This window comes from Pecten maximus, chromosome 8, assembly GCF_902652985.1.
Source record: "Pecten maximus chromosome 8, xPecMax1.1, whole genome shotgun sequence".
Taxonomy (NCBI): domain Eukaryota; kingdom Metazoa; phylum Mollusca; class Bivalvia; order Pectinida; family Pectinidae; genus Pecten; species Pecten maximus.
Genome location: NC_047022.1, coordinates 4116734 through 4136915, shown reverse-complemented (window position 1 = coordinate 4136915; position 20182 = coordinate 4116734). Strand labels below are relative to the sequence as shown.

At 34.7% G+C, this 20182-nt stretch overlaps 1 protein-coding gene across 1 annotated transcript; it reads right to left on the bottom strand.

Annotated features, from left to right (window-relative positions):
- Nucleotides 1-5931: 5931 nt before the first annotated feature.
- Nucleotides 5932-17611, bottom strand: LOC117332645 (fructose-bisphosphate aldolase-like). Its single transcript, XM_033891630.1, has 8 exons — nt 17489-17611; nt 14036-14154; nt 13235-13501; nt 11661-11821; nt 11042-11125; nt 10402-10576; nt 9432-9631; nt 5932-6468 (listed from the first exon to the last, which is right to left on the bottom strand). Exons 2-8 carry the CDS (start codon nt 14145-14147, stop codon nt 6376-6378), a joined length of 1092 nt encoding a protein of 363 aa, XP_033747521.1. The 5' UTR covers nt 14148-14154; nt 17489-17611; the 3' UTR covers nt 5932-6375.
- Between the last annotated feature and the right edge of the window lie 2571 nt (nt 17612-20182).

Here is a 20182-nt window from a genome sequence, read left to right as displayed (position 1 = left end):
TCACTGACTAAACTATCTTTAGGTTTTGTCTCACTGACTAAACTATCTTTAGGTTTTGTCTAACTGACTAAACTATCTTTAGGTTTTGTGTCACTGACTAAACTATCTTTAGGTTTTGTGTCAATGACTTAACTATTTTTAGGTTTTGTCTCACTGACTAAACTATTTTTAGGTTTTGTTTCACGGACTAAACTATTTTTAGGTTTTGTTTCACAGACTAAACTCTTTTTAGGTTTTGTCTCACGGACGAAACTATTTTTAGGTTTTGTCTCACAGACTAAACTATTTTTAGGTTTTGTCTCACAGAATAAACTATCTTTAGGTTTTGTGTCACTGACTAAACTATCTTTAGGTTTTGTCTCACTGACTATATCTTTAGGTTTTGTCTCACTGACTAAACTATCTTTAGGTTTTGTCTAACTGACTAAACTATCTTTAGGTTTTGTCTTACTGACTAAACTATTTTTAGGTTTTGTCTCACGGACTAAACTATCTTTAGGTTTTGTGTCACTGACTAAACTATCTTTAGGTTTTGTCTCACTGACTAAACTATTTTTTAGGTTTTGTTTCACTGACTAAACTATTTTTAGGTTTTGTCTCACTGACTAAACTATCTTTAGGTTTTGTCTAACTGACTAAACTATTTTTAGGTTTTGTCTTACTGACTAAACTATTTTTAGGTTTTGTCTCACGGACTAAACTATCTTTAGGTTTTGTCTCACGGACTAAACTATTTTTAGGTTTTGTCTCACTGACTAAACTATTTTTAGGTTTTGTCTCACTGACTAAACTATCTTTAGGTTTTGTTTCACTGACTAAACTATCTTTAGGTTTTGTCTAACTGACTAAACTATCTTCAGGTTTTGTCTAACTGACTAAACTATTTTTAGGTTTTGTCTAACTGACTAAACTATTTTTAGGTTTTGTCTAACTGACTAAACTATCTTTAGGTTTTGTCTCACAGACTAAACTATTTTTAGGTTTTGTCTCACTGACTAAACTATTTTAAGGTTTTGTCTAACTGACTAAACTATCTTCAGGCTTTGTCTAACTGACTAAACTATTTTTAGGTTTTGTCTAACTGACTAAACTATCTTTAGGTTTTGTTTCAAGGACTAAACTATTTTAAGATTTTGTCTCACTGACTAAACTATCTTTAGGTTTTGTCTAACTGACTTAACTATCTTCAGGTTTTGTCTAACTGACTAAACTATCTTTAGGTTTTGTCTCACTGACTAAACTATCTTTAGGTTTTGTCTAACTGACTAAACTATCTTCAGGTTTTGTCTAACTGACTAAACTATCTTTAGGTTTTGTCTAACTGACTAAACTATTTTTAGGTTTTGTCTCAATGACTAAACTATTTTTAGGTTTTGTTTCACAGACTAAACTATTTTTAGGTTTTGTCTCACGGACTAAACTATTTTTAGGTTTTGTCTCACTGACTAAACTTTTTTTAGGTTTTATTTCACTGACTAAACTATCTTTCGGTTTTGTTTCACTGACTAAACTATCTTTAGGGTTTGTTTCACTGACTAAACTATTTTTAGGTTTTGTCTCACTGACTAAACTATTTTTAGATTTTGTCTTACTGACTATAGTCAGTGTTCTATTGGCATTGTCTTCACTCCTAATAATATCACATGATTTTTATATCCTCATCAAATATTTTTACGAAAGTTATTGCCCTTGATAAATTTCTGTGTCTGATTTTTGTCTGGAGATCTCCTATGTTTTTCGATCGGTTCATTTGAAACTTGGTAGGCTTTTAATCATGAAATAATGTTGTTTTACTTGAAACAATTTTTTTGTTTATTATCATTTTTGCAAGAGTTATTGCCCTTTATTCATTTCAGTATTTGATTTTGTCTGGAGATTTTCTTCTACAGTTTTCTATCAATTTGTTTTAGACTTGTTAAGCTTAATAATCATGATACAAGTATTAAGGTATGTTTAATTAGTTGGAAACTTTTGATTACTTATTTTCCTCAAACTGTTAGAAAATTGAACATTGACTTTGTAGTGAAAGGTGAAATTTATAGCATGCAAGTTAGCTACTCTTAAGGTGATGCAAATCTTATTTAAATGCAAAATACTGTATATGACATTCAACAGGCATTTATTGTTCCGCCCTGCAATACAGTACACTGTATATTTCTAGTAACTAAATATATGTGACTTAAGCTACTAATTATAAAAATAATTTATAGAACACTTAGGCTCATCAGAAGTTTTTTCTGCTATTTGTAACTCATCATGCAGGTTTAAATTAAAAAATAACGGCTCATAATCAGTCTATATTGATCAAAATTACACTTTTAAATGATGTAAAACTATAGATGGCTGAAGTTCATTTGATGCCAACTTACATCTTTTTCATAGAACCAAAGTACATTCTGACTTTTAACTTCATACTAGTTCCGCCCAAAACCATGTAAACAAATCTACGAATTTACTAATAATTCGAAAATAATGTCTGATATTTCTCTCCCTGAGAAATTTTACCAATCCAGCCTAGGTTTGTACGGCCCAAGATCGGATTCCTCCAAGCTCTCCGACTAATGTTGAACTTTTGTTTGTGTAGATTCGCCGAGCACATGTTGAATGTTCATGGAAAACACGGCCATTGAGAATTACCAGTGGAATTATCAAGATTTGACAACTGTTGGACAAGATTGACCATTGGACTGGACAACTACACTCACAGTCGGAACAATAATTAGCACATAATTATCTGTTTTTACCAGTTGTCAAATGTTTGACCAGAGATGGGTGTCGGCCATTATTATTCATGCCACGAAAAGCTTGCTACATATGTATACATTATAACTTAATGGAAAAGCTATATCAACTAACATTTCAGTATAAGTAAATCAAAATTTAAAAAAAAATTTATCCAAGATTTTTTGTTTTGTAAGCATACAGGACATACATTTTATTTCCAGCTTCTTTCTACAAGGGTCTGTGCCTATAATAAAGAGCGATTCAATATTCAATATTTTATATGAAATATTACATAATATTCTGTGCATTTATTTTGCTACACAATATTTTTGGGTGTTTAGTGTTCATTGGATCTTCAGTGTCAGAAACGGTAAAAAAAAATATTTATTTATTCATAGACAATAAATTATGAATTTCAGTTGTTAATTAGAAAAATATGCAGGATGAAACTTCTGTGCCATTTGCTACAGCAACGGATTGGTCGGACTTACTCAGAAGGCTTATTAATTTTGTGGGGTATATTTCATATATTTACAAGGTCACAAGTTTAAGTATGTGTGTAATATAAGTCATTGAGAATCAGAGAGCGCTGTCGGGCTTTAGTTACCCGCTGGAAGGGTCACTTGCTTATTCGGGACCAACAGAATATCATAAAGGTCACATTATGTTTTTACTCATGTAAACTTTTACAGATTTAATGCATTAAATCATCATTATTTTCGCAATTTTAAATTACTGAAAAAAAAATGAAAAATACATTTTCTTGATAACAAAAGCAAACAAAAAACAAAAGAAAGATTTATCTATTTTTTTTTCTTTTTGAGGCATCACATTAGGAAGGGCTTTTATGATTATCATTTATGTAAACGAAAAAATTGAAAATTTTGAAAATATTTCATTTTATTGAATATAAAAACATTTCATAGTTTTTGCGTTTTTTTTCTTTTTCTTTGCTGCATGATTGAATGGCGAGGGATTCTTGTGATCAGATTTTTTATACTCGGGATTAATTATCAGGATGGAGGTAGAATTATCAATTAAGACCTGTTGGTGACAATATTGATTGTCTTGTACAGACCATGTTCGCCCCAGGTTTTATTGAGAGGGGGAAAGTTATGACCATGCATTTTAATGTTTTTAATAATAAACTTCTTGAGGATTCAAAAATCTTGTTGTTTTTAATAACTCCACTCTGAAGATTATAGTACATGCTTTTAAACAAGATTTCACTTGAATTATATATTCCGCGAGTTCAATCATCATACCTGGGTATTTTATAGTGAGGCTTTTCCATCTAATGTCATAACATATGCAGATACACGATAACCAATCACTGCCATGCTTTCAAATACAGCTGCATGAGCAAATGTCTAGTTGCTGTGGTAGGACTAAAGTATTGTTGATGATCAAACTCCCATATGCAGTTAGATTTATCTCCCTTCTGCAGCAAGGGACATTGTTTGATTTGGTTTGGTTTGTTTAACATCCTGTTAACAGCCAGTGTCATTTAAGGATGTGCCAGGTTTTTGAGGTGGAGGAAAGCTAGAGTACCCAGAGAAAAACCACCGACCTACGGTCAGTACCTGGCAACTGCCAATGTAGGTTTCTAACTCACAACCCAGAGGTGGAGGGCTAGTGATAAAGTGTCGTGACACCTTAACCACTCAGTCAACGCAAGGACCATAGTAGGCTGCATCTTACAAGAAGTGCCACCTGTCAGAATGTGCTTTAAAACATTTTCATGATCTTTTGAAATTATATCAAATTTTCTCAACTGTACAAAATTGATAAGGGGTTTATATTTTGATATTTGTTTGGTAGATATATATATTTAGTTTCTCCTTTAAAACTTCTCTCCCGGTTTTAATGACCTTATGATAGCTGTTTATAGGGCGTTATTAAACAATATCAAACCGAATCTCTTCTCCAGAATTTCCATACCAGTCCTGAAAGGGCGAAATAGCTGCATGTTATTGTTTTATTCATAATTGGAGCGTCGGCCAAGTGACCTCAAGAGGAAGATCCAAGGTGCATTGTTTGTTGGTCCCTATCCGTTCGGTTTGTTTCTCAGTAAGCTGAGAAACAGGCCAGCCTAGCTGTGCTGTCGTAGTTGTGTTCCTGGGCAAGACACTTGCATGTTACTTCTCTGGATGCATGCGATGGTCCCCCGCATGTTGTTCAGTGAGGTAGTCACCAACTACTACATGGAGACTATGCTTCAAAATAACCCTGGCTGTTTATGGGGCGAAAAACCAAACAAATAAATCATCACTACCTTATTAACACAAGGCTGTTATTTTCAAGCAGAATGAACATGTTCACAAGTTTGTGGAGTACAACCAAGATCAAAGCTTTTTGATCTGGGAAATAATATAACATATGAAAACATTGATACTGATGCAAGTCTGGGCCCTGTTGTTAAATACGTGATTAGGCTAATTTTAATAAAAATCATTTCTGGTAAAACTTACTCAACAAAATTCTTTGAAACTATTACACTCGTCAAGTCTCTTCGTACCTGTCTATCTCCAAGGAATACTTTCACTCAGTTGTTGAAGTAAAGGAGAAATAGGATTTAATAATTTTTCCATTTTGTGATCCTAAAAACATCTCCCTGCAACCTGACCTTACAATAACTTTTGGTGTTGTAAAAATGTAGTGTAATTCTGTTTTGTATTCCTGTAACTTTGTCCCTGTAACCTGATATCAGCCTTGCTGTATATTTGGATGCTGGTACAATATGTTGTATTCCTGTTTTGTATTCCTGTAAACATCTGCCTGTAACCTGATTAAGCTAATCACCTTTTGAACAACTTGACACTGCTGTCAGAACATATACACACTGTATGGTGATTGACATATTGTTCTCATTATTCAGTATGGGACATCAGATTACAAGATTTAATTTTATTGTTAAATTCACCATTTTCCTTTGGTGAAAAATGCAAAAGTTACAATTTGACAGAATTTCCATTATATTATTATTCTAGTAACAATTATCCAATGGAGGACTTAAGAAATGAAAGGAACTCTTGGGTTCTTGATAAAATGTACTGTTTTAATTAAGTCACTTCAATGAAAAAAATGTGTGGTCCTTGATTGACAAACCTAGAGTCCTCTTGTAGGGTAGATATTTTTTCCTGGGATAGACTTCGGAGTAAAAAGCTTTAAAATCCTCATATTGTAGACAGAAAACCATGAAAAAAGTTACGGGCATAATATAGTTTTAATCAATTGTGGAGAGGGATCACAGAAATTATAGCATCATATCATTCTTGAGAGGCATAATCTGTTCTATTAAAGCAAATAAATAACATTAAAACAAATGCTGACAGTAACAATACAAATATGTGACAAAAAAAATGTGCACAAATTTTTAATACATGGTAAACGGTATATATTATGCCTAGAACTGAGATTTTTAAAGTACATCGTATCTAAAAATGTCTAAAAAATACGGTATAATATCCATCACGCTGTCACGGGTTACGACTTTCGAAGTAACATAATCTCTTCATCAACACACACATGGATGTTTCTAACAATATTGTTCATTAAAATATAAATGTGTTACATGTGTAACTGTCTTTGTTCAGTGTACGGATACACCAACGGTGTAAACAAGGGGAGGTAAGCGGGGGTGTTTGGTGTCTAGTATGCATGTTGTGCCACAAACAAAGAGTCGGCAGCTGCAGCACTTTCCATGTTTCCTTGGTACTTGCCCAATGCTGCCAAACCATTAGCCTACAATTGTAAATACATAATAATATTTATATTATACCAGAATGAAAACAACAATATTAATTAAACCAAGCATTGTAAACATGTATGAATATAGAATTATTACGTCTAGGTCAAACAGGTGGCCTTCAGACACATACACAAAGATATATTGCTATGTATACAGGTACTGTATGATATAATGCTTGGCTCAGTAAATTGGTTTGTTTTGCCTCTTTAAAATTGCCTCGCTGTGATTAGTAATTGATGAGGGTAAGTAATATTGTCCTTCAGGCTACACCAGGTGTAAGGTAGCAGTGTACAGTAAAAATGCCAAATTCTGAAAAATATGGCACATGCTTTAGATATGTAAACATTGCCAGTTAACCTTACATATAACCTCTAATAAAGTATATATATTTGAAATCTGTACAACATTTGCAATTTTAATAGAGCTCTGAAGGATAAGTAAACTGATATTTTCTGTGATTTTTAGAGCTGTGAATACCATGGTAACAGCTTAAAAAATTCTCAAAAATTGCAAAATATTATGATATTTGACCCAAAATGGCACAATTCTCTACACAATTTTTTTCCTGAAACCTATTTAAAATTAAATATCTCTATCCCAAAGACAGAATTAATCTTGTTTGGACATATGTTGTAAATTAAGTTTTTCCGCTATCTTACCTTTTCTGTGGGCTTCCATTTTGCGCTGTAGGCGAAACTAAATTTCCTGTGTAAACACACGTTCGGAAAATCCGGATATTTAAAATCCGGAACCAATTTATTGATTTTTGTTTTAATAAATGTGAAGCCTGTATGTACTACTTCATACTGGATATACCAATTATAGTGTACATTTATTTTTTCATTTTTTATACATATCATAATACAGGAGTTATTTGCTTAACAAAAAAATTGCCCATGGCCAGGCTGTCTTACTGTGGTGTGCTACCTTATACATCACTTTTGTTAATTCTAATTTTACTAAAAACCCCATGAATGTCTAGAATATGTTCCGACGAACAAAATGACATATCGGGTTACTGTGTATCTTTAATAGTCACGGAGTATTGCTGATTTCCCTGAGAGGTGTATTTTGACAACTTTTTCTCCCAATCCAGTAATAAGGGGAGGTAATTTTAAAGATGAAAACTCCCATAATTCTGTATATCTCTTGAATAAAGTTGTGTTTTGAGTTGAATGTGGTACTTTGAGTCTCTGTGCATGTAATCAAGCAAAAAATACTATACAACTATCAAATTTAGCCTTGTAATATGACGTCATAGTTACCATGACGTCATCAGTAACTATGACGTCATCAGATGGTATCTATGACGTCATAAATACTCAATGGTGTCATAATAAATAACCAAATTCCTTTCCAAACCTCAGCTTAGCAACACATGCAATATTCTAACTGATAAATCATGACATGACATCCAAGATTTCAAAATGTCATGCCTATGACATCACAGTCATCTGTTTCCACCCCGGTAATTCAGATATGTACCAATGATCATATGAAAGTGTCCGCTGATCCCATTTTATGCGGAAAATGCTATTTTTTCTGCTTTACCGAAGGAAGTGACAATAATTGACAATATTGTATCAACCGTACACTCCATCAATTGAAATTACATGCTTACCAATGTATAAATAAATTGAAAATAATGGTTTCACCAAATATTTCAAAAAATAACATTTACTGTAATAGTTTCCATGGATACGGGGTAATAAATCAGGTAAAACAAACCAGAATTCAGTCTATATTGTTTGTTAGATACCCAATAAGTTATTTTGGGTTTGTTATAAAACATAGAATATCTTTTCAATTTACACTGACTCATTAACATTATGCTTAATTAACCCACCCTTAAAATGGGTAAATATGCGAGTTACCTCCCTTGATTCCTCTAATATGACAAGCCAGATAATAAACAAGTTTTAAATTGTTTTTATGCATTTTTGAGCAATAATGAACTAAAATGAAGCTTAATCAAGCATAATTAAGCACAATTTCCAAAAAATAACATTTTTCAGCCCTTATAAGGTAGCAGTGTACAGTAAAAATGCCAAATTCTGAAAAATATGGCACATGCTTTAGATATGTAAACATTGCCAGTTAACCTTACATATAACCTCTAATAAAGTATATATATTTGAAATCTGTACAACATTTGCAATTTTAATAGAGCTCTGAAGGATAAGTAAACTGATATTTTCTGTGATTTTTAGAGCTGTGAATACCATGGTAACAGCTTAAAAAATTCTCAAAAATTGCAAAATATTATGATATTTGACCCAAAATGGCACAATTCTCTACACAATTTTTTTCCTGAAACCTATTTAAAATTAAATATCTCTATCCCAAAGACAGAATTAATCTTGTTTGGACATATGTTGTAAATTAAGTTTTTTCCGCTATCTTACCTTTTCTGTGGGCTTCCATTTTGCGCTGTAGGCGAAACTAAATTTCCTGTGTAAACACACGTTCGGAAAATCCGGATATTTAAAATCCGGAACCAATTTATTGATTTTTGTTTTAATAAATGTGAAGCCTGTATGTACTACTTCATACTGGATATACCAATTATAGTGTACATTTATTTTTTCATTTTTTATACATATCATAATACAGGAGTTATTTGCTTAACAAAAAAATTGCCCATGGCCAGGCTGTCTTACTGTGGTGTGCTACCTAAGACTTAAACAATGAGATTTGGCAAATTATATCCAAATTTCAAGCAGTATCATTCAAGTAGCAACAAAAATCTATCAAACCTCAAATTTTTATTTTCAAGACTTGATTTTTGAAAATTTTACAATACCTTGTGTCTTCATCAATTTGGGAAAGTGTTGTAATATATCAATAGAATGTGAGAAGATTTTATTTCATTTTCTCTATTTTTTGGGAATATCACAAGTTAAAGCCACTTAATATGTTTATAAAACAGGGCACAAAATCACTGAATAACACCAACCTTAGCCCTCGTGATGAGCTGCTTTTGTCCTGCAGCCACATTTTCATCTTTGCCCTGCCAGATCTTCAACACACTAGCTTGTAGAGCACGGCCGAATGAGAAAGTCAGCGGCCAGGGTTTGCGGCCAGAATCTGTGTTTATGGCGTTGAGGTTGATGGATGCATCTTCCTCTGACTGACCGCCAGAGAGGAACGTCACACCTGAAAAATATTTAACATGACTTAAATTTCTTATTTTAGTAAAGATATGCTAAATTTAAGAATGCTCTGATAGTTCCAACACTAAAATATCAGGGCTATTTCAATAAAACATCTACCCCAGCCCAGGACTCCAGGTTTGTTTAGGATTACCACCCATAATCTTTTCAATTTATTTAGTAAATTACATAGAAGTAATAGGAAGGCAATTTAACCATGGATAGAAGTGATTTATTTTGGAGTTGTGGGGTCAGGTAGATATTTTAATATAATAGCCCTGAGATAAATTCATATGCAGCATTTTCCATTTACAGGTCACCCAACTCAACTAGTCAGATACCGGTTACTTGGGGCTAATATTTATTCTATAATTGTAAATTTTACAATGATGCTAATGAAATATTAAAAATATGCCTGCAGATTGGAAGTGCTTTACAATATAAAATAGTGATTAAGATTGATTTGTCCTTAAAAATGGGTTTTTTATTTCTAAGTTAGTTATTAAGTCAGATTAAATATAGAGAGTTGCAATACAACCTGGTATAATCAATCACAAGTCTATCATGAAAAATAACACACAAGAATATTCGTATCAAGCATGATCATCTGGTTAGAAGTACAGGCCACCATCTATCACCTAAATACAGTTTAAAACAAACATTTAGTTTCCACTTTTACTAATAGTTCAATTCAACTTCATCAAAACTGGGAAATTTCTGGGTACCAATTAAAGTTATCTGAAGTATGACACCTTGTAGGAGGATGTTGCTCACCTGCGACTGCTGGGGGGACAGTCCTGCTGAGGCAAAGAACTGTTGCACGAGCGTTTTCGGCTGGAGTTCCCTTCTTACTGCATGACATACCAGCTGTGATCATGTTAGGTTTGAGGAGTGTGCCCTCTAGGAAAACATGATGATCGGCCAAGGCCTTGTAGGTAAATGCAAGTACCTGTATAGAGAAATAAATGTCATGTTATGTATTCTCAACATGGGAGAAAGTGCCTGATTCTCGAAATACTTAAAGAGCTGTTATTTAACCGCAGGGTTTTTTGAGGACTTTTTGGGGCTGTTAATGGGCCCCCTTCCAATTTGAAATTATTTCATATTTAAGCAAAATTTCCAAAATTTGCAGTTTACTCCTGAAAAAATCTTTCCCATTATATATATGGGGGAAATATTTTCAAAATATTGAATTCAGGATTAATACTGAAAACAATCATCCATGTCTGTACAAAAGGCGCAGCAAATGGTTGCCACCTAAGATCAATTTAACTGATTCAATTTTGTTTTAATTCAACATTGTCTAATCCAATACTAGTATCTTTATTTTGACAAAAAATACAAATAATATAGAATGAAGAAAATTTACAAAATTAAAAAGATCCATTATCAATCGTTATACTTCTTAACAAACCTGTTCTGTAGCCTTTTCTGCAGTGTCAAGATCGTGCTCACCATCAGGGAGGACCTCTGGTTCAACAATGGGTACCAGGCCGTTCTGTAAAACAGCATGGACCATATATTTAAAAATAATACCAAATTCATACTCATATAATTAATTTTCCATTGTTTGTACCCAGAATGCGGCTTTCTGATTGGTTGAGATTTTTTTTCATAACACTATGAAAAAAATTCTGAGAATGGCACGAAAAAGAATCCCATATAAAACCAGTAAAATTGTACATAAAACATGTTTTAAATTAGAAATTATTTTATTATTTAAGCGTTGATGTCAATTATTTTTTAGTTTCATAGGGGTATGAAAAAAAATTGTTTGCAAACTTCTGTAAGAATCCGCTATACCCCAATGAAACTAAAAAAAATTGACATCAATGCTTAAATATATATATACACAGCAGCACACACATACAAACATACATCATACACAATCCTCAACTTGACTGATACCCAAAAGAGATTTACCAGTTGGCCGTAATAAAGCATATTTCCATTTTCAACAAAGCTTTTGAGATTTTGCTTATCAACACACACCTGACACACTTCATGTACAAAATGGCCACTGTGTTAGTTACCTGCTGACAGATACTGGCATAGCGGGCAAGGACGTTGGCATTCTCGAGCATGGCCTGATACGACGGTGTCTCCTTCTGGATCTTTAACACACACCTCCATTTGGCAAACTGTGCGCCATCTTTTTTGTATTGGGCACACCTCTCACTCAAGCCATCCAGACCTGTAACATGTGTCCCAAATTAAACAGGTTATTCTCCAAAACATGACATAGATTATTAGATATAGAAAACATAAATATAGACCTGTAACACATGTGTACCAAAATAAACAGGAAATTCTCCAAAACATGACATAGATTATTAGATATAGAAAACATAAATATAGACCTGTAACACATGTGTACCAAAATAAACATGAGATATTGAAAAACATGGATTACTTAAGATACTCTTACATAATTATTTCTCCAACTTGAAGACAATTCCAAAATACCCAACTCTGGTTGATCAATGCAAGTAATTTATACAAAGTCACTGATTCTATACATTCCAAGACTTTTCCAGGTAAAATAAAAATTCAAATCTGTATGAGCATAATATCATTTACATGTTGTTTCCTATCGGGCCCTCCAGATCTGACCCCAAACAGATGATGGGAGCGATCTATTAGACATTAGTTCATTACAAAATTGGGACCAGGTTCAGACACAATCTTGTCATTCCCACAAGGAGAAGTTAATTAAAGAAATTACTCCTCTATTGATTCATTTGACTCCATGTGTGCCTAATCAAATCCAGCATTTACACAAAACTGGTTTACTTTCTCCTAATTAGTTATCCAAGGCTGATGACTTGTAGTGATTTAAGAAAACTACAAATTGTCAGTAAATCAAGACTGCCTCTCTCCTATGCAAAGAACTTTGTGCATCATGATATCATGGTGTAAACATGGACCAAATCTATTGAGGGGTTCTTAGGAAGGAATGAATGCAATCTCTACAGAAAGGATTCAAAGGATCAGGTGTATATTAAACTTGTATGATATGATACTATGGTAACTTGGGGTTGAATCCCGAGATTAATGACAATTGTTGAAATACTTTTGATCAAGTCTGATACAACATGTCATTTTGTTCTGTTAGAATACATGTTTAATATATTTGTAAATAACACTTCAGAAGCATATCTTGGGTATGTTTTGATAACAAAATGAATTCCTACTTACAGCACATTATTTTATTTTTTATTGTTTTAATTACATGCATTTTCTAGTAAATAAATCCTGAATTTGGCTATGCTTGCTAATTAAATATTTGACTAAAAAGTTTTTGGCTCAATTTAGACAAATGACCACTTATTATGACATCTTATTCTACTGCTAGCACAGCAAACACTATATAACAAAGCCTGGGCTTCCCACCCCGCCAACGCCCAATTGACTAAATTTAGACAAATGACTACAAGTCATACATCTTAATCTACCACTAGCAGAGCTAACACTATGCAAGAGCTGCCACACCCGGCCCCGCACCCTCCCATAAAATGTTGGGAGCATAAAAAGTTGGTGGACAACATGGACACCTGATGGACAACATGGACACCTGATGGACCCTGTCACTGGTCACTACACTCACCCTGTGTGGTACATTCGTTGTCTGTGCCCATCAGTGGGACAACACCCTTATCTACTTTGATGCCTGGAATGATGTTTTTATCTTGGAGAACCTTTGTGAAGGGTACGCCCGCTGCTGTCTTCTGGTAGAAAGTCTCGTGGAACATGATCACGCCGCTGATGTTTTCAGAGATGGCATTGTCTGTGGTGAACAACAGTTCTCTGTATCTGCGACGATTCTCTTCCGTGTTTTCCACATTGATAGGGGCAAACCTCTTTCCCACTGAACCTGAACAAAAACATGAGAAATAGTATATAAACAAATTCAAATATTTCTTCTAAGTTCTAATGTTCAAGCCTTTCTTTCACTGATTTATGTCTGGAGGAGGGAGAGCGCCTTATTTTCAAATAAGACCCGATATGTAACACTATTAAAAGAAATTTAATTGCAAACACTTTCCGCAACAAAATAACGTTCAATACATAGATGCAGGATATTAAAAGGAGTATACAGCAAATGAAGTAAACAAGAGTCAGAATTTCAACAAAACCTTTTATTTACTACAAACATAGTGATACCGGTATAATCCCCCTCTCTACACCAAAAGTCAAACTGACATGTTTGCTGGCTCATTAACAGTTGACCAAGGATCCACTTGTCCGGATTTACACTAACCAGTAAACTTGTCAACAGCTAAGATCACCTTGTCTGGAGTCACACTAACCTGTAGACTCATCAGCAGCTAAGATCCCCTTGTCTGGAGTCACACTTACCTGTAGACTCGTCAGCAGCTAAGATCCCCTTGTCTGGAGTCACACTTACCTGTAGACTCATCAGCAGCTAAGATCCCCTTGCCAGGAGCTACTATGGCATTGGCAATGTTTCGGAGCTCCTCCTCCTTCTCTGGACTCAGGTACTGTGGAAAGGTTGGCATCTTGGTTCTGAAACAGTTTTTAAAAAATTCAAGTCACAAATAAATCAACCTGCTAGGAATTAACTTGAGATTAAAATTTTATGATAAATTTACATCAAAATAATTCAAATGCTACAAGTAAACAGGAAAACAAAAATTTCAAATTTTCAAGTTTCAAAGAGATCAATCAAAAAAAGAAAGAGACATCTGGACAAAAAAAGTTTATGTTTGGTGATAGAGAGACAATGTCATATTATACAAAAAAAACATTAAAACATACATGATAGTAATATTGTCGTTTTCTTTTCAAATGTCACCAGGTAATTACTGTTGGAATGTATCCAAGAAAAGTGGTTAACAAAATGGTAATAAAGGTGAAAAATTTCCCCCAGCCATACATGTCTTTAAATTTACATTACATAACAAGAGCCTTTAAAAATATCATTAAATCTACATTCAACAACAAGAAAGTTCTATTCAAATTCCATGTATATGGAAATTCATTTCTTTACAAACTATTTTATTGCATCATTACATCTGAAATGATTTCTTGAAGGTTAGTGTATAAATCTGAAATATGGCCAAATGCCAGCTCTTAAATTATCCTAAGGAGAGACTACATCTGTAGAAATACATGTACATGAACACTAGAATAGCACATTGGGTGTACTTTTTGATCAAACGTAAACAAATCAGCATATAATTGGAATTTCAGAATTGGTTTGCAGTAGATTTCAGATCAAGTGTCTGAACTATTTCTGTAGTAGAGGAATTTTCATTTAAAGGTTGCCATCAAATTTTGATTAATTGCACATTGATCAAATTGCAAGAATTCTATCATGCATAATTATTTTATTTCAATTATGTTTTTTTTATTATTAAGCTCACGATACAGTGATTTGTTTGTTTGCCAGGTTTATTGCCCATTGAACTGTCAGGGTCATTTTGAGGAGGGGATTCCTGTAGTAGTTGGTGGCTACTTCACTAAACAACATACCAGAGGTCTGTCATATGCCAACCAGAGCAATAATTAGGATAAAGTGTTTTGCCCAAGGACAAGCAATAATTAGGATACAGTGTCTTGCCCAAAAACAACCACGACACCACAGACCGGCCCATTACTCAGCTTCCCGAACCATCATCCATGCATCTCAGATCTTCATCTGACGTTACGTGGTCGGTGCTCTGACTGAGCTATTGCTGCCCTTGGGCATAATGTGGAAGGAAACACAAGTATCTGAAGGAAAACTTGCTCATGGTTGGGGGTCGGGTAGCACAGTGGTAACACACTTGCCTTTCACATGGGCAGTCAGAGTTTGAACCCCTGGTCAGACATGAAAAGGTTTAGGGCCACCTGTCTGATACAGTGGTTTTAAGTCAAATTAAAATTGTCTACAGTGATCAGTCAAGCGAAACCTGACTTGTCAGTCAATTATGACCTGTCTGTGCACAGTGACCTGTCATGTGAAACCTGGACACAGTGACAAGTCAAGTATAACCTGTCTACAGTGACCAGTCAAGTATAACCAGACTACAGCGACCAGTCAAGCAGAACCTGACTACAGTGACCAGTCAAGTATAACCTGACTATAGTGACTAGTCATGTGAAAATTGACCACAGTGACCAGTCAAGCATAACCTGTCTACAGTGACCAGTCAAGTATAACTTGACCACAGTGACCAGTCAAGCATAACCTGACTACAGTGACCAGTCAAGCATAACCTGTCTACAGAGAATCAAAATCAAGAGAGAAATCTGCCTCAACTCAGTTAATCACAAATTATATTTCAGCCAAAGATCCTAGGCTTACACATAAAATTACTGCCCAAACTGCTGTGATGTATGTGGTTAAGTTATCCAGACAATACTTCCTATACCCCTGCACACTTGTGTATACACACATGTGTATCAGACACTGGTTGTCAGTCTTCATTTGGCTCCAGGTCCACAAAGTTACCTTCACCATCAGTTCAAGGCTACACAGTCCTCCGTGATCACATCATTCTCCTTCCAGTTCATTTCAGATGTTAACTTTCAATCATTGTATTATGTTATTATTCAACTGTTGAATTGCCAATCAAAGACATCACCTCATAACATTTGTATTTTTGTGAACCAAAATGAAATAAACAATCATTATGATGTATTTCTCATTTTTAATTCACTCACTTTATCCAATTTCCCCAGGGAAGTGTACCTTTTTTGTTATGCAGGTTCCGTGTGTACAGATCAAGATTATATATATATTCTAGTAATTCAATTTTTCACCATGAATCTGAACTACTGTAATATATATGTCTGGGTTTGTCATAATGAGATATCTAGTAATTATTCAATTTAATCACTTTTAGGTTCAATGTTGCCCCATGGCATCTTGATCTGAATTTATATGCGGTTTGTATACCTTATGTGCCCAAATATATTTATAATTTTGTATGACTTGCAATACTTTATACGACATTTATATTTGTTTCACCCAGGATGATCAATCAACAGAATATAAACTAAACAGCATTATTTTACCATCATTTATTCCTAATAAAGTTGATCAACCTAGCATTTATAACTCTTCAACTGATTAGAATCTGTGGTCATGGATTAATTGATTTTGCAATTTACATTATCTAACAAATTAAATTTCAACTCTATTGATTAAAAAAATAATCAAAGTTGATCATGATCACTTATTTCATTTATATATTTTGATCATCTTTTTGGATTGAGACGGAAGGGATGGCCGGGAAAGGAACTGTGTAGAGGGAAGGGTGACAAGAGATAGTTGTTATTAGTATCATAGCATCTAGCCAGTGCCTTAAGTACTGTCATGGGAATGGAAATTTATTTAATGTCAAGCTTCATGTCATATGATTATCGAAAGATCGAAATCATTAAAAGCTTATACCAATTGTGTATTAGCATATATACGGAGACGAGCTCGAGGTCATGTACACCATTATCGGACAAGGACAAGGTCAATATCACAGCACGAGGGCTATGCTCGACTGATACTGTCGAGATGTGTCAGTGTGACGGGAACTGATTTTGTGCAAATACACCATTTAAACAATATCTGATTAATAAAATAAATCGTATTACATGACTGAAAAAAGGCCTAATATCGACTGTCGTATTTAGGCAAGGTCGTTCATATCAACATAGAATGACCTTCATCCGACTACGCATATGCCGGCATCGTGATATCGTCTGCTAGGACGAGTGGTATTTTTTCCCTGGCGATTCTGCATAATCGATCTCAAATTCAACTTTATATAAATGAATGAAGAAAATCGAAATCATTACCCTTTCCGTCGTGCAAAAGTTGTCCTTGTTATTTACACAAAGCGTAAAACATTAGGCTTACCTTTCGCTGGGTCACAAATCCGTCTGGATGCTTCTGGGGAAGGTCTACCGTGTGTGTAGATTGTTTATTATGACGTCACGATGTAGGGGAGCTCACTCTAACTTTAATATACATACAAAGCACGTAGGCGAACAGACAGCCAACACACGTACGACTAGATACAAAATATTAATAGAGTTACAACAATTCAATGCAATATCTTAAAAGTGTATTATCAGATATGTATGAATGTTCATGGAATTGACAAAACTAGCATATTCTTTCTAAATTCAGAAGTTAGATTGATCTAGCCAATTATTTTAAATCAGAATAGCAATTTATGTAACCTTTTCTCCTAAATTCTAAAGTGTGAAATACCCAATTTTTCACCATTTTTGCTAGATTTTTCCTAGATTTAAAGTTCTGCTGACAAACATTTAAAGATATTTTGGAGATCGAACGGGGAAACGGTTTCTTGGTCTCTGATAATATTTGGTGCTATATTAATTATTAATTTAAACTTCTTAGTCAAAACTTTAGCGTACCAGTATGTAAAAACCCATCTTCGCTAGCCAAGGCTTCTGATTACGTTACACTGCACGAAGCCTTGGCTAGCGAAGATGGTAAAAACCAAGACTGTTTTGTTTTGAATGATCTCGAAACGTTAAAGTTCTTTATTAACTTTGTGTCTTCCGACTCATCAGTATCATACACATACACAATATACAATTTGACATAACATTGGCAACATCAAAACCAAATCAATTCGTGCCAGAGACAATATACTCGGAGAGCATAACTATGTTAAAGAAATTCATTTGAAATTTGCCGCTTGATATATTTGGCCAATTTTTCTCATTCTTTGCTATTTTGCCCGTTAAATAACAGTGTCAATTTAAAAATACGTAGTTGTATAGTCATTCTCAATATCTTTATGATCTTGATAAGATTGCAAAAATGCCAAGCCAGTGGACAGTTATACAAATCCGACAAGATAAAAATTCAAAAATAGTTATTTTTCACTTTGGTTAGATTAGTTCTTATTCTTTTTAACATAAATAATTGCCATGCGTGTAGCCAAGTTATTTTGTATGTGTATGCAGAGAAATTAAATGATTGGTGGATGAGTACCGTATTATGATATACAGTAAAGTGTATCGACAATTAAAACCTGCCATTTAACGATGTCCGGGGAGTAAAGTTGTGTTTTTTAAAACGACGAGCCTTGTACAGCATTTAGAATGATAATTTGTGTTGACTTTACCTTATTTTGCACGCTTGGAACACATTTACATAATGTCAATATGTGTTCAATAACCACACATATATTACCATGGTCCATTGAACAAAGCAATACCTTAGGAATCAAGGCCGAAAACCTGAGATGTACCTTGTATGTACGTCACGTTACCATAAGACGACGTTTTGGGATGATCATTGCGACAAGGGGCGATGTTTTTATGACGTCGTGCGTATACGATTTATCTATATATAAAAGTACAGTTGTATTTATGAAACTCCAGTAAAGTTGAATTGAATTTAATATACTGAAACGAAAAAGAAACGCAACTTCAAATTGTAGGTTTAATAAAATAATACTTGTGAGCATTATGTTTAAATTTCATATGTAATAGTTAATATTGAATATTGATGTAACATCCTTTAAATGTTTAGAGATTTTTAAGAACAGGTCACTTTGCTAGAAGGTCATGATTGGTAGTACCCTACGTGAATCCAAGTTGAAATGGCAGCAGTTTTGAAACCGTGCCCTAATATCGTGTGTGTCCTCCTCGAACAGTTATCACATCTCTAATTCTTTGTTGCATTGAGTTCATCAGGGCATTGACTTTCCGTATTGGAATGTTATTCCATTCTTGGACGAGTGCATTTGCTAACTGAGGGAGGGTATTTGGGGGGTTACGGCGATTTCGAATTCTTCTGTCTAATTCATCCCACAAATGCTCGATTGGGGACAGGTCGGGGCTATATGGAGGCCAATCTATAGGAACAATGTTCTGTGTCGCAAGAAAGTCTCTACAGACTCTTGCAACGTGTGGTCTCGCGTTATCTTGCTGAAAGGTTAGATGATGCTGCCTAACAAACGGCACAACATGGGGCCTAAGGATCTCATCCCGATAGCGTACGGCCGTTAAATTCCCATTGACTATCACCAAAGGCGTCTTCAAACCATGGGAGATTCCCGCCCAAACCATAACTGATCCACCCCCAAATCGGTCGTGTTCCAAAACACAGGCGTCAGCAAAACGTTCGCCTCGACGCCGGTACACACGTTGACGGCCATCTGCTCGAAATAACGTGAATCGAGATTCATCGGTGAAGAGCATAGACCTCCAACGTCTCATAGGAAAACGTCTGGGCATATGTGCCGTTGCCCATTGCATACGACGTGCTCGACGTTGCGGTGTTAGTGGTAAACCAACGTACTGTCGCCTTGCACGCAAATTAGCCTCACGCAGTCTGTTGATCACTGTTTGGGGATGAATTCGACGGTTATGATTACCAATCGTATTCCTTGCCGTTTCAGCGGCCGTTAATCTCCTGTTACGCAGGTGTGCCAACCTAAGAACCCGGTCTTGACGTCGCGACGTTACGCGTGGACGTCCTGATCTCGGCTGGTCATCGACTCTTCCTGTTGCGTTAAGACGTGAAACTAATCGACTAATAGTCGATTTGTGAACTCTGAATTGTCGAGCG